Consider the following 16,659-nt stretch of genomic DNA (forward strand, 5'->3'; position numbering starts at 1 on the left):
TTCTGGTCCTGCCATTTGTCAGTACCAAAGTATATTACTAAAATAGAATATATTCATGCATAGTATTTCATAATCTCAGTATGATTCATTGAGTTGAAAAAAATATATGCAATTTCATGCTATGGCTTATTGATTGAGTGAAATTATTCAATATGCATGTTGTTGACAGAGTACAATGCAACATGAATAGTCAAAATTATCTTTGGAAAAATAAAATCATTTGATAAACAATGTTTTTATTCTTAATTTGTTAAAGCAAAAAATTACATTGTGATGAATTTCATTACTCTGTTGGTTCTTGTTTTCATCGTGTCAATCTAAAATCTTTATGAAAAGAAAGTTTCATCAAAATATGCAATGTTGCTACTTTTTAACCTATTCTAGCAAATGTTACTTAAATCTTATATATTTTATTACTATAAAATTGGAGCATCAACTTTCTACTCATGTTTTTTTTTTCCCTTCTGTTAGTAAATATTTTCCTTTTAAATAATCTTTTTAAATCAGTGATTTTACTGTGAATAATTTGACTTGATATGTTTGTAAAAGTACCATCTCAATTTTTTCTGTGATCAAATATGTTGTGAAAGTCTGTATTTACTCATAAATACCATTTTCAGTGTGTTCTATTACTCTGAGAGATATGCTAGTTTTGTTTTACAAGACTAATCTGTCTTGATATACTAAGTCTTTGTAAGACTAATCTAACTCTATAAAATAGTATTCTAAACCTTTATTAGGCTATTTGAATATTGTGCAAATAGTATCATAGAAGCTTCTTTGGGGGTGGGAGGATCTGAATGTGTTTCATTTGAATTCGTCAGTAAAGACCAGAGAACGTGCACAAGTAACTAAAAACCTTGACACGAGTTTCAATTATTTTAGATTTCCTTCTGAAGCTGTATGTTTCCTACAAACATTTTAAATGTACTTTTAACATTGTTGTGGTTTTATTAAAGCTGAATGTTATTATTTTATTGTTATTTATTAAATGTGAAAAGATTTAATTACTGTGTTAAAAAATATTATGTCATAAGATTACCTCATGTTTAGTTATGAAGTTATATGTAGTAAATATTTATTTGTTATATAATGGACATATACTGTAATAAATTTTATTATATGAATGACAATAAAAAAGATGTGAGCTTTGTACTATCTATGCAGAAATTTTAACTCAATTGATTACTTCTTTCTCCAGATACTTATATTATTTCCCCTGTTATACCTGTCAGCTGCATAGTGATAAATATTAATTTTTCACTGAAGCTTGGATAGATATTATTGTAAGAGAATGTGTAAATAACTTCAACTCTGTATATTTTGCTACCAGAGAATTTACAATTTGGGAATTTTCAGCCTCTTTCCTGTTCTGTCATGCATAAAATATTTTTATATGTGTATTTGATACTCATACATATGCCAAAGTTTTATTTCATAGGTCTTGTGTACATGTTTCTCATGTCTTTGTTTGTTCTGAAATAGTTTATATTCCAACATGATTTGAATGCTTGTATTTTGTATATAAAAAAAGTTTCAAAAGCTCACATTTGAGTGTTCTTATATAGTTGATGTAACAAATGTATTTTTACTGATTTCGACTCCAAATTCCTTGTCATGAATCTTAAGGTATGAGTTCAATTTTGTTGCTATCATTGTTCTTTATCCTAATATAAATATATCTTACATTAAATTCATTACTTCATAATGCACTTAGTTTTTTAACTGCACAGTATTTGAAGATTAGTTTCCAACATTTGTGCAGGAAGAGTTTAAATTATAAGTACTGTGCCTATAATGAATGTTTTATGTTATTAATATCAAATATTCTCCCTTAATTATTTTTTTAAACTCTTGCATTTTCAACACATCAACAATTTTGTATGGCATAAATGTTTCATAAACTTGCTTGCTTACGACTGCCCATTGTATGATGTAAAACAACTTGTGTATGTCAGCAATTATCTGCACATCATTCATTTTCTAAAATTTGTGTTCATCAGATGTTTTAAAAAACATATTGAATTTAACTTGAAATTAAACTAACTTCAAACTTAACTTTTTTTTTTATCCCTTTCAGGGGCGCGTCATTAATTTTTGAGAAATCTTAAGAAAAAACACCACAAGTGGGTTTATTTGATTGTCTAGACATAGGTTTTTCAGTTAATTTTTTTTTTTTTTTTAGAATTTTTTTCGCTGGTTGTGATGTCCTCATTCGTTCACACACCCCATCTGGGGAAGGACAAAAACATGTTTATGCATGTAAAAATGAATTTGAATCTTTTCGAACAATATAATTAACTACCTCAGGTAAAATGAAGAAAAATGATTTACTCTTTCAACGCTAATTAAAAATTTTAAAATCTGAAAAAAATTCCAATTTTTGGGGTAAACAAAAAATTTAAAATTTGATTATTTGAACAAGAAATTGAGCCTACGAAAAAATATTTTTTTGTTAGTCTGCCATCTAATGTTGTTCATTGAACTTAAAAGAAGAGGACTCAAGCGGTTTTGATTCAAAAAATTCAGAAAAAACACAGAAAAAAAAAATTTATGAATTAGTGGTTTCACAGCGCAACCACTGCCCCTGAAAGGGTTAACTATAAGATACAGTTACACAACATATGCATGGAATCTGTTATGTTGCTAATTCCATGTCCCCTGATATTCTGAGAGATATACTTTTAATATCCCGTTTCCTTTCATGCAAGAAGTCTATACAGTCACACACATCCAGCTTTTTGCCATGTATATCCACTTCAGCCTACTGAGCTCTTTATGGTACAGGAAAATGTACTGTGTGTAATTTACAGCAAAATGTAATGAGTTTTTAGTACATTTTGAAAGACTAGCTCCATAGAGTTCATAAAAGAGAGTCTTTGACTTTTTTAAGACTTTTTTTTCTTTTACTTAGGGTAGCTCCAAAGCATTTTCATGCCATGTACGTTAACACTTGAATAAAATTGTATTAGTCAGTGGTGTACCTATCGCAGGTTTAACCCAGGGGCGGTAATTTGTGGTTGGGTCCCCCCCCCCACCCCTTTTCAATATTTTTTTTAAATATTGTATCTAAATAACTTAAAATTTTTTTAATGAAAGTTTAAAATACAAGTACAAATTATGAATGCATTTTTAGTAAAATTTGCCAAAGACACATGTGTAACCACCCCCTCCTTGCAATATTGTGTTCCATTTAACATTGAAATTTGATAGATTAAATAAAATATTGGAGAAATTTTTTAGAATTGAAGTATTTATGATTTTCATACACTTTAATAAATTTTTTGAATGTCCCCCCTCCTCGCCGTATTGTGACTCTATTGCATTAGTATCACCTTAAAAAATAATGATTCTATTTGAGACTTTATTTTGCATTATAAGGAACACCCTTAAATTACATGGAATTGATAATCACTCATGTTGTGATATGACAAGGCTTTTGTTATAAATTATTATATAAATGGTTGTTTCATGAAATTTCTCAAAACATTAGATAGTGCTGATATTCTGTGATTGATCGTTGAATCACTATATATGTGTTTTTCTTTTAAATTATTCATGTCATCATTTTGTCCTGATTCACAAAAACCAAAAATGCCAAATATTTTCTTGTCTTCATTATATATATTTGTACACATAAAGGTAATGATATAACTTTTATCGTCAAAGTGAAGTATATATTGGATATCATTTTTGTAATTATAAATATTGCCCTTCATTAAAATGCACTGCTAAGTAGTATGCTAATTGTGTTTACCTTTGTCATCAGCAAAGTCAGTAAGTCTTTTGCTCAGTTAGATGCAGTTACAGTTAAATAATAGATGCTTAAAGTTAAATGGCTCAAACCTGTAATGGGTGCAAGCTGCTTAGGATAAAACTCTAAATGCTTAGCAAAACTTTCATTTAAAATTAAAATATATATATATAATTTATTTCTAAAATATAGAGCTGTCACAGCTCAAATCCAAACGTCCAGCATTCAAAATACAACAATGGTATAATAGCTTGGATCTATTATCTGAATAAATCTGGCGATGAGGAAAGTATTATTGTCATTCATAATCTGCAGGTGTGCAGTATGAGCTAAATGGAATGTTCTGAACTTTGTGTGTATTTTTCCTGACTGAAATTTTAAGTTTTTCTCTAAATATATATGAAAAAATGTTTAAAATGTTCACGAAGAATTTTTTTTAATGTATCATTGTATTCCAATATATGTACATTTGCATGTCATTCTTTTATGGTAAGTTCTATCTTAGTAATTCTGTGTTGATTTATAACTAACTAGCTTCAAGTAAATTTTGCATAGTATGGGGAAGAGGACTGATGTTAATCTACTAAAAGAAAATGTAAGGTCTTTGATATACTAGTCATTATTATCAGTGTTTACTATTTTGATTTCCCTCTGAATAGTCTTATTATTATTGACCCTATTACTATCATTTTTGAACTGTAGCTTTTGTAAATTACCCTTTTTTCTAAGTTCTATTCCCCTCTCTCAATTGCTTGGTTATTTTCTTCATTTTAAAACATATTCAAAAAATATTTTTCATTTGATTTTAAAAAATATGAAGTAGGAATTTAAAATTTTGCAATTAGTTTAGTAAAATACCAGAAGACTACTTTAAATAACTGTTTTGCTAACTTTTTTCTTCTACACAAAGAATTATCTGCTGTGAACATTATATTTCATGCATACTCATGTGAAGAATTGAAGCTCACACCTTTGAATTGAAAAAGGGGTTCCTTGAAACCCCGAAACATGTGTATTCTGAAATCTGTGTATTTGTGCTAACAACGTTGGATATTTCCTGTTAATACTTTAAATTGTTTCTTAGTGTTAAAATTGACAATATAACTGCTTAGCAGGGTTCCCATGAGTCCTTTAAAGATCTTTAAAGTGCTTTATAGCAATGACCTGTTACAAAGAGCCCCTCAAAGTGATAAAGTTTTAACATAAATTCTTAATTATATCTTGTCAAGGTATTTATTTTTGATTTTTAAGGAAGTCCTTAAAAGATGAAAAATTATATTTTCTCTTCCTTTTTTCTTTTACTGAAATTTGAAATTTCATTGAATTACTGGAAGTAAAACTGGCCATCTTTCTTAATGTTTTGATTTTTTTTCTCAAAATTAATGTGTATTAAATGTTTTTAAAACTTGCCCAGCTTCCATTTTTTCAGTTTCCTTTTGTTTTCTCTTGAAAACTAATCACATTTTTTAATTGTTCGGGATAACTACAGGTCTTTGTTGACTTTTTTTTTTCATTGAGCAATTATTTTGATTATTGTACTTACCAGCTTTTATGCATTAGCAAGATGTGCCAGCTACTCCACATTTTGCAGTTTCCCTACAATAACAAACTCCTAAAAGAAATAAGTTTTGCTTTGCTCCTAAGCAAGGGCGCCCATATGCAAAATTTTAAGGGGGGGGGAGCTCAAAAATTTTCCCCAAGGTTTAGCAAAATGTTTTCCCCATGGAAACCGATTTCAGTACAGATTAGAGATATTAAATTTAACATTTTTAATAACTTATTCATTAATTGCTGGAAAATTTGTTTTATACATTCTTGCTAAGAAAAAAGCACTAAAAGCGAGGAAGTTCTCATTTCTAAGGAAGGGCTTGAGCCCCCACTTGCCCCCTACATGAGCGCCCTTGCTCCTAAGACTCCTTGGTTTCGCTTCCCAATTCCAAAATTCCTTTCTCTCCAAAATTCCTTAAACAAGCCTTTTCCAACAATCAGACAAATACTCCAAACAAAAAAAACCTTACATGATGTTCGTATTAAGATTTTTTGCTGAAATATATATTTTTCATTTTCTGGTCCCTTGTTATACTATTATAATTTTAATGATTATTCTTAAAGTTTTTAAACTTTAGCTAACTTTACATACTTCTAATATTGTCTTGCATTTTTGCTCTTAATATTCGTTTATGCTATTGTCTTATCCTTTTCATTCCATTTTATTAAATATTATAGTTTTTGTATTTGTCTATTTGTTTATTGGAATCTCCAGGAACCATTTATAAATCCCGATAGTCAGTAATGTATGGAATTCTTATGATTAAACCAAGAACACGATGAAAACATTCTAGGAAAAATAGGGTGCTTTAAAATGCTTTATTTTGATTTCCATTTTGCAGTGGGAACCCTGCTTAGGATTTATGTACACTTTGATGTTTAAGTACTTCTTAGTGTTTTGGTTATTAATAGAATACAAATTTGTGCTTTTATTTATAACTATATTTTTCTAATATTTTCAAATTTAGTCTTTACTGTGAGTAATTTTTCTTCATATGAGTTTTAGATTTCATAATGTCTATAGTGGGCAAGGGAAAGCAATTTTTGAGTCACAATACATCAAATAAAATTGAGGCACCCAGAAGCAAAGGGATGTAAGTGTCAAAATTAAAAATGTTGATCAATATATTTTATATATAAATAAATCCTTAATGCATGTTTCATTGAAGCGAGTCCAGGTCTGACCATCTGGTCGGAATCTGTGCTTCAAAATTATCTGCCATTGACATCCGTGACTTAATGTTGGCACATAAAATACTGGATGCCATATCAGGGGATCACACTAGGCCTGCAAAAGGCTAAGACGCCTAACGCAGCCCCATTTGAAAGAAATCATCACTTTGCTTCTCACTGCCTCAATAGTGGTATGTTGATTATACATTTATTTATTCTGTAAACATTTTAAAATAAAATAAGCACCTAATAGTAACATTTCCCGTGTGGATCCTATTGATGCTTCAATAAACCTTTTCTTCAGTGTAACGTGCAGCTTTGTAAGAAGAAAAGTATCACATTGTTTCATAACCGTAAAAAAAAAAGAAGGTACTTAGATACCTTTGAACAAGTCTGAAAAATAATTCGTGAGTATCTGTGGATATGTTGTTCACAAAATCTTAAAAATAAATCATAAACTATTGCAAATGCTGTTCTGAATTTTTGAAGAAATTGAAACAATGCTTTTAGTATTTCAAGTGATAAACAAAAACAAATCATTTACAAAAACATATAAATTTGTTTAGTTAGTCCCCTTCTGTGGTGTAGTCCAGGTGAAAAAAAAAGGTTAGGGGACACCTCTCAGACTTGAGCATAAAGCAATGAAATCTAAAAATGGAAAGACCGTGTACTATGTTTTTTCCTTTAACAGGGTTCGTACGCCCTTGAAAAACCTTGAAAAGTGCTTGAAAAAAAAAGTTCATTTTCGAGTGCTTGAAAACCTTGAAAAAGTTTCTTAGTGCCTAAATTCTCTCAAAAATCATCGAATTGTGCTTTAAAGTTTTAAAGTATTTCGCCAATGCAATTTTCTGAACATGTGTTCAATATGCAACATCGCAAAAAATTGCTTCCATGTTTGGGATTTCAATCCTTTTGCATCCTGCAAATTTTTTAATATTGGCTAATCAAATGTTATTTTCGCATATGCTACCTTAGATTAGTAATTTTTTTTGTTCAATTTTAATAAAAAGCAAATAAATTTATTTTATGGGAAACATGCCAACGTTGACGAACTCAGACTTCACGAAAAATTGCTTCTTGTGTTTGCAATTTCAATCTTTTTGCATCTTGCAAATATTTAAATATATTGACTAATCGGATGTTATTTTCATATATGCTACCTTAAATTAGTATATTTTATGCTTAATTTTGGTAAAATATAAAATTTATTTTACGGGAAACATAACATTTTTTGTGCTTTTACCTCTCTATATCTCCAATTTTTCCCTTTACCTCAAATGTTCAAAATTATTACTTTAGTAAGGTTGTGGGTACTTGGAACAGCTTACCAAAAGAGGCTGTAATCAGCAAAGGGCTAGATAGCTTAAGGAGGGTTATTGATCTTCATTTGGATCTTATAAATTGACTAGGACCAGCCTAGTGGGCACTGGCCAGACTAGGGCCTCAAACACTCCTCTCTGGCAATGTCATTGAACTTGGGTATTTTGGTTTCTTCCTATAAAAGTTAAAAGCACTCATGAAAGGGTTTTTTTTTTTAAATATTAGTTGATTCTAGAGAATATACTTCTTTAAATGTGGAGATTGCAAAATTGAACCTCTTGGGATCTGCCTCTCTTTATGACCAAACTTTTCAGACATTTTCAGAAAACTTCCGACACAGTAGATCTTTCATCAAAGTGTCTCTTGTTGTAGAAAAAGCAATTTTGTTTTCATACACTTTTTTGTATTATTGCCTTATTTCTATGTGTTTGCAGTAAATGAAATCTGCATACAATAATTTTAGTACAAATTTATTACATTGCCTTGAAAAAATTTTTTTTTGCAAAAAAAGCTTGATTTTTTTTTTCTTCTTGAAGGGTATGAACCCTGTTTAAGTTGGAGACTCAAGTGTAGAAATAAAAACTAGTGTAAAGTAGGCGAATGCCATACCTTATGTCCCCCCTTGACAACATCACTGGAAGCTTTTGTTAACAAAAAATACTATACAGAAGACTTCTCAATGTGCGGGGGTAGTTCTGCTCCGGTATTTTCATCTTCGAAAATACTGGAACTCCAGTATTTTTGGCAAAATCTAATTTTTTTCAAAATTCTACGGGAATCGATTTTATATAGAAACCAAAAGAGGACCCTTTACCAAGAGAAGAATGCGACAGTGGCTCTTCAGATCAACTGCAATGTATGAGAGATGCAAAATCGATGAAACAGAAATCAGACGAAATAACTATAAATTTGATAGAAATAGTTCAGTGTTGAAAAGGGAGTTGAATTTCGTCATTTTGAGTTCTAGGAACAACAAAAGATGGATGATTGGTATTTTCTAGTTAGAAATAATATAGCCTTGATTTTAAGAAGTTCTGAAATCGGAGACCATAAAAATGATCTCGGAGAAGTTCTGGAATTTCTCTGAGCGATGGGTTGAGTATCAGAAACAGCATAAGACTATAGAATATGGAAAAGGTCCACCTAAAAATGGTTTGAGATTTATAAAATCTTTCTGTTTCTAAAGAAATTGATTTGTACAACCTCGTTTATCTGGACTAACTGGCACCGAAGGCAATCTGGATTATTGCAAACGAAAGTCCGAGTTCCAGGCAATTTCACTAATTAGCAAAACAAATTACTTAAGTAAGCATACCTACCATTTATTATAATTAAAAAAACGTATTGCTGCAAAATTACGTAGAATTATTTGTAAGACTTGAGAAAATATGAAAATAATTTTTTATATTTCTTGACAAATTATTGGTCGACTCTGTTTCAAGCAAGTATGGTGTTTGAATGAAATACGGTCAAGCTTTATCAAATAGCATAGTTAGAGTAGCGTTTGACTGACGCTCTATGTTTGGTAGATTACCATAATTTATTACACAAAACAGTGAAACACCATTTATACATTTCTCTTTTATAGGTTTTTTTAATTTGGTCCCTGCAGAGTTTAACACATATTAACCTATACCTATTATACAGGTTTTTTTTCTTTTTTCATTTATACGCTTTCTTCATACAGTCCCTTCGGAAATGCATAAACGGTGCTTCACTGTATATGCAGGAGCTGCACATTTAACAAAATAAAAAACAAATGCTTGATGTATTTATAGCAACATTCTTGCTTTCATAACTTAATTTGTGAACAGACAATTTAGATTAAAAGGCTATACATTTAATCCGCATCGGGAGAGCCAGGTAAATGGAAGTTCTATTGTAAAAAAAAAAAATTCAACTATCTTCTATGGAGTTCAGATCTCTTATCTTTTTTTTCACGTTTTTTATTAGTATGTCTTTAAATTTCCACAGTGTGGGATCTTTTCTCTTGTATTTCATGTAATTTTTCTTGCAGTCTTCTTCCATTAGAGGGGGGCATGAAACACGATAATGATGCAGTTGTGCAAGCTTTTTGTCAATGGTCGAAATCATACGAATTCCGGTACGTATTGTCCGTATGGTGTAGTGATTTGACACTATTGACGAATAATCGGTTGAGAAGAAACTTTTTTGAGCAAATCCAGGGGGTGTAAAATTAGCTGATCTGTATATATGTCGTAGCATGTGCATATAGACTGGAATAGCATTGTCCGTAACAGAGCCGAAAGAATCGAAAAAATAAACATTCGCTACAGAAATGGAAGCAGACCTTTTAAGATTTGGATTTTCAAGACTTGCATTTTCCAGCAGATGTACCCATGAATTATGAAACTTAGGAACTATTGCCTCATCCAAATCTAAATTTATGACATACTTATGCGAATGAATATGCTTGTAGAAACAATCATTGTAAACTATCATTTCATATCTGCGTTTTTGCCATAGTCTTTCCATTGTTTTATCTTGTCTCAATAGCATTTCATAAGTGTCAACTGGCAGAGAGAAATTTTTTACTATTACTTTCCCGCTTTCTGAATAGCTGTTTATTGCATTCCATATTTTTGGGTGCAATTTGTATGCATAAATATTAACAACATCAGCCCCAAGAATGAATTGTAATTCTAGCCACTCTAAAAGGCGGTGGTATACGTCTTCGTTGAAATACAGTGGCTTCAAACAGATGGCGAAATTCTGTTTTTTATCAATGTCATCTAAGTGAATTTTGAAAATATTTCGAGGCTCCGTGCAAGGTTTAGAAACTAAAGATACTGCAATGGGTAATGAACTTGACGACAGTGGACAAGATACCAATATCGGCTGGTAATACCGACCTTTTCTTGCAAAATCCCAAGAGTTAATCCACATTTCTTTCACCTCCGCTTTAATTACATAAGATTCAGTGTCATTCTGCCAAATTCTGCAAAAAACCTCTGGCGTTTCCTTACACACAGCTAAAATTCGAATAAAGGCATTATCTTCTATCCTTTTGTCTGCATAAGCAGAATATGCAAAAACATGAAAATTCGAATCAAGTTTTTGCCATCCATTCAAATATAATAAAGATATGTTACTGGAAATATGTATTTGAGAGCAATTTTCAACTACTTTTTCAGATTTTCCACGAAAAACAACAATGCTTGGAATGACTGCTTTATACGATATTATTGATTTTTCAAGCTTTTTAGAAAATGAGCGTAGATTGCCATTTATCATTTTATCACAGCTATATACGATGAAACATATTGTTAAAATGAATGGTAAGGGAAATATGTAGTTCTTTTTTAAAATGTAAGTGTTTAAAATCATAATTTTTCTTCACCTTGCACCTTACTTCCATTCGACTTGATGTCTGATCCTGGAAATAAGAAAAATATTTATTAATTTCTTATCGAACCAGTAAGGTCATAAGTTATATACATATCGCAAAAATAAGGAATGAATGGAACATGGATTTTCAAAAATGCTGTAATTTTTCATGCTCGGTTATAGGGAATAACCGAGCTAGAGGCAGACCTTCGCCTTCAATTCACTAGTTGAACCGCACGATGTCTGTGAACTCTAGCTGTTGAGATAAATTTACCTGCTTGTTGGCGCTCTCAGCTTGAGATGACATCTGCCTCCACACACAGCTCGGTTATTCCATATTCCAGACTAATGAGTCCATAACAAAGATGAAGCTGCAGTCTCTGGATCTGGATGAGATAACTGGAGTGGCGGTATATTGCATGTAGTTCTGGCTTTGGAGTGAAAATTTACTGCTTAATACTACAAAGTTATATGTCTGCTTTAATAATTTTGTTTTTTTCCCATCCATCTTTATTTGCGTTGTATTTTTTTTTTTTTTTTTATAATTTTGTCTATTCATTTTTATGTTTCTTGCTTAGTTTTAATTTTTCCTTTCTTCAATTTGGCTATTTTTTTTCTTTTCGGAATATTTTTATTTCGTTTCGTTTCTTGAAATTGTTTTCTTTCATTCTGCCTTTATACCTTTTTTGGCGGTTTTCGGTTATTGATAATGTTTATTTTCGTTTTAGCTTTAATGGCTAAACCTTCCACCAATCGAATTCTTTCTTGCTTAAATTTCATACCTGTGAGAGAGCTTTTAAACATGTAAAATAAGTTTTTCGACTCTTTTGAACTTTGTTTGCATTCCTATTTGTTTTTTATTGGTTTATAATTTTTTCATTGACCTTCGATTAATCTGCTATTTTTACTTTTTAAGCTGGTTGTTGCTCTGCCTTGTTGCTTTTGTCGGATATCTTTCATCCATAAGCTTAATTATTTTGCATTGAAAAATGTGTTCCTTGTATGGCCGAAACACGTGCCTTTAGTAATCTGCAATTTTTGTGCCATAAAACGTTGTTATTTCTTATTTAGCTGTACACATGTTTATTTTTAAAAAAACATTCGTAGTCATGAAAAATATACTATAAGATTCATTGAGTAACGTGCAAAAAATATCAAAATTTACAAAAAAAAAATCCTAAACGGAGAAGTTTTTACTTCAATAAAAACAAGGACAAAACACTGTTACATTAAAAATGCCAATAAAAACGTTAAAAAAACAACAAACGCGCAAAACATTGCTTGTGTTTCGGGGTTACAAGAAACATTTCTTCCACTTATATACTTCTTGATTGAAAAACTTTCTTACGGCACATCGAATTTTTGTTTCAAAAATGAATGTCCTCTGATTGAAAAAGGTACATATTAGCGAAAGATTTTTCACAGAGTTACACGATTGTGCCCCACTATTACATACAGTACAATTGTAAAATGAAAAGGATGTGAATTCTAAATGGTACTTTAATATATCAATTATCCATTGGCAGATAAAACTTTTTGACCGCATATCGAATGGGGTTGTTTCCTTCAGTCGAAAACATTACTTTACTCACTAAAATGGATAAAACAAGCAAAAAAAAGAAAAAACATAGAGCGAGAAAAAACTTTCATTTTTCCCAACGATTAATTTTTTTAAATGTCCGATTTTTCAAACAAGGCGCGGTCTTGATGACGTCACAAATGATGCACTTTGCCGCATCTTTCTACAACGTTTCCACGCTATGATAATCAAGAAACGAATTAAATATTGTGCTCTACGCTTGCTATCAACCATATCGTTGCCAGTACACGTGAGTAAAGATACGTGTTAAATATTGTGCTATGTGAATGGCAGTTCCATCATTTGTCATGTCATCGGCAGAAGCGTAAACAATGAAAGTGAACCGATTAAAGTAATTTTTAAAAATATTAAACTTAGTCAAATTATTTTAAAAAAATGGTCAGATCGTATGTTTTTAAGCATGCTCTTTCAGAAAAATTACTTAAGTTTGGAAACGACCCCATTATGACATCATTTTTTCAGACCAAGAATGTGGGGTGCATTGGTCAATTTTTTGCGGAGCACTTAGGACCAGATCAACCTACACCAAGTAATATAAAAACTTTTTTCCTCTCTTATCTCAATAATTATAACAATATTCTAAGTGTTTGCATATTAACCATTTATTTCATGTAACACCCGTTTGAAAATAATAATAATTAAAACTTAAGAAGAAAAAAAGGAGGTATATTTCGGAATAATTAAAAAAAAAAAAAAATATTCTAAGCTAATTTCATATCAGCAGTTTTTTACTACTTATATTTTTAAATATTATTCTAAAATTTTGCTGATAACTGATTTCAAAGAATGAAATTTGTAACACATGCATTAATAAAGTTCCTGTATTAAACATAATTTTTTGCAAAACAGGCGTTCTAAATAGAAACAAAATAAAACAAATAATTCAATGAAGGAAGTAAAAGGTAAGCTTTTTTAAGATTATTTTCATTTTCTACATTTAATTTTAGAACATAAAGATATACTAATTTAAATTTTTCAATTTTATTGTACCTTTTCTTTAAAATATATGATATTAGTGTAACAGGATTCCTTTCTTTTTGGAATGAGATAGTGTTCGAACTTTTAAAAGTATCCCCCCACCCCCGAAAGAGCATGCTTAAAAACATGGGATTTGACCATTCTTTAAATAATTTGACAAAGTTTAATATTTGCAAAAAAAAAAAAAAATATTTTAATTGGTGCGCAGATTCAATTTTATTTTTTACGCTTCTGCACATGACATAACAAGAGATGAAATGCCGTTCACTGATGCCATCAGCGCAGAGCGCAATATTTAATTCGCTTCTTTACTCACATGTATACTGGCATGGTTGATAGCAAGCGTAGAGCGCAATATTTAATTCGCTTCTGAATTATCATAACCTGGAAATGTGGTAGACAGCAAGCGTAAACACTTAGCACGATAGTGGAATGCGTGGCAAAGTTCATCACTTGTGACGTCATAAAGACCACGCCTTGTTTGAAAAATCAGACATTTAAAAAAATTAGTTAAAAATTAAACGTTTTGAAAAAATAAAAGATTTTCCTCGCTCATGTTTTTTTTTTTTTTTTTTGTTTATTCTATCAACTTCAGTGACTAAAAGTAATACTTTTGACTGATGAAAACAAGCCCATTTTTCATGCGACTCAGTGAAGAAAAAAATTTCTCTTTTTCCGCAGGAAATACTGATGTAACTGTGCATAAAAGTGACATAATTATGGCGTATTCTTCCCGAAACCAGTGTCTGCTCAGGGAAGTAGCCCTTTTATACTCCCAGCTATCATTTAACGCCTCTTTTGTTAACTTTTATCTGCATTAATTTTCTCTTGAATGTTTAAAAATTAATTTATCTTTTGATCTTTAAATAATAACTGTGTGTACTAATGATGAATTCTTATTGCTGTTTTTAATCAGAGATATTTTATCAATTCATGTTACATTGATTTTTAAACTTTATGTTTTTTACTCTACACACACAAGAAAATAAGTTTGTTACAGTATTAGATAATCACTAAAATTACAATTGGACTGCCACTAAAATTATATAACAGAAGTTGTTTGCGTAATGCGGTCCAACGTGCACCGTGAGGCGAACCAACGTACTCCGCGCATGGGTACATTGGTCCACTTTATAAGGTTTTGTCAAAAATACAACACAACTAAAGTAAATCAATTCGACATTTTCAAAAAAAAATCTGAGATGATGCAAAATGTTTTGTGAAACTTATTGTTGAAAATCGAACAGCCCATTAATTTTTTTAAAGAAAATGAAGAGAAGAAAAGCGGACAAACGTGCTTCATCTCCCCATATAGCCTCTAAATTGAAAAAAGATGTAAAGTAAGGAAAGATGATGCACAGTGTTGTACGTTTTTCAGGTTTTCAGCTATGGCGTTAAGATTAGCGAGGACAGGTTGTTTTCCCCTCTTTAATAATGCGCTAGCAGACAAACAACTTTTACAGAACTTTTTTTTCCCTTAAGGGGGTCCGGGACACAAAAATCCTCAAATTTTGCAATTTTTTTTTTTTTATAATTTGAAAAATTGCTCCGTTTTTTTCTGCTTAAGAGGACGTTTGAATCTTGTTTCTACCTTAAATAGAACGAAAGTTATAGTTATTTTTGTTGCATGCACCTAACGAATGTGTACATAACTTTAAAACTTTAAACGCGTTTCTCTCCATGATGCAATTTTTCCCGATTTCTTGCATTCAAACTCTTATAAGTCAGGAACCGATAGAGATAAAGTAATGAAACTTGGAGCATATCTTTTTCAAGCAATTTACTTTAATTTTTATTCGACGAATTTGAAAAAAACGTTTACTGCAAAAATTATGATTTTTTTTAAAAAAAGTATCTTCGAATTTTTCGAAATTTTTCTTCAAATATTTTTTATTTTTTATTGAATCAATATTTTTAAAATCGCCGAATAAAAATTAAAACTTAGATATTTGTGCATACTTTTTTGAAAAAAAAATTGAAAATTGACCAACAATATTTTGAGTTATAGCAATTTAAAGCAACCCCATTTTTTTGAAAAAAACTAATTAAATTTAAATAAAAAAATATTTTTTTTTCATATTTATGTTATGATTTTGCTTATTAAATAAATGATGAATCAGTTCAAAAAATTTCAAAACTCTTAAGTACATAATAAAAAAAATTTCAAAATGTGTCCCGGACCCCCTTAACATAAAGACGGAACTATGAAATACTTAACCGAACACTTTTTAACCCCCAACACACAAAGGAAGGGGGTTATAAGTTTGACGTGTCTGTGTGTCTGTCTGTGGCATTATAGCGCCTAAACGGATGGATCGATTAAAAATAAATAAATAAATTGTTTGAAAGGAGAGTTGATCGAGAGTGTTCTTAACTAGGTTACATCTTTGGATGACATTAATTAACAAAGATATTAATTAAAAACCTCTAAAAGGTTTTTCTGATTTTTGCAGTGAAAACAAAGTTAAGAATTTTAAAATTTAATACCAAAATAAAGAGATTTTTTTCCCCGCGACTGATAGAATGTGTTTGGAATTTCCATCTTTCAAAGAATTCGATTTGTAACGGTTTTTTAATGCAGATTTTAATTACGGCTAAGCCTTTATTCACGCGATTGATAACCGAATTCATTCGCAACTCCAGAGCTCGAATACGCTACCTTGCGGAGATTAACAATACTAAAGAAAAAGGTACCATTCCATTCCACGTGTTTTCTTTGGGGTAAATTACAGGCTTCAGACAGTTTGTGACGTAATGTAATTTCAGAAGAATAGAAAAGAAAGCTTCCCACAAACACGATGAAAAATTACTGTCATTCACTAGGCATCAAAGCAAGTTATAAATTGCGGTGTGTGTTTGTTTTACCTTTTTCGTCCGCCGTTAGACAGCGGCTGCAGCGCCCCCTATAGTTTGTTGGAGTTGCGAATTGTTGGCTGAC

At 30.7% G+C, this 16,659-nt stretch overlaps 1 protein-coding gene across 1 annotated transcript in view; it reads right to left on the reverse strand.

The window, feature by feature from the left end:
* Window positions 1-9,333: 9,333 nt before the first annotated feature.
* The window catches only part of LOC129225929 (uncharacterized), a 38,735-nt gene continuing 31,409 nt past the window's right edge, over window positions 9,334-16,659 (reverse strand). Inside the window, exon 2 of the mRNA XM_054860470.1 lies at window positions 9,334-11,192. Within this exon, the coding sequence (XP_054716445.1) occupies window positions 9,692-11,143 (1,452 nt within the window). The 5' untranslated portion in view covers window positions 11,144-11,192 and the 3' untranslated portion in view covers window positions 9,334-9,691. The remainder of the gene's footprint in view (window positions 11,193-16,659) is intronic.

The sequence above is a fragment of the Uloborus diversus genome, chromosome 7, assembly GCF_026930045.1.
Source record: "Uloborus diversus isolate 005 chromosome 7, Udiv.v.3.1, whole genome shotgun sequence".
NCBI lineage: Eukaryota > Metazoa > Arthropoda > Arachnida > Araneae > Uloboridae > Uloborus > Uloborus diversus.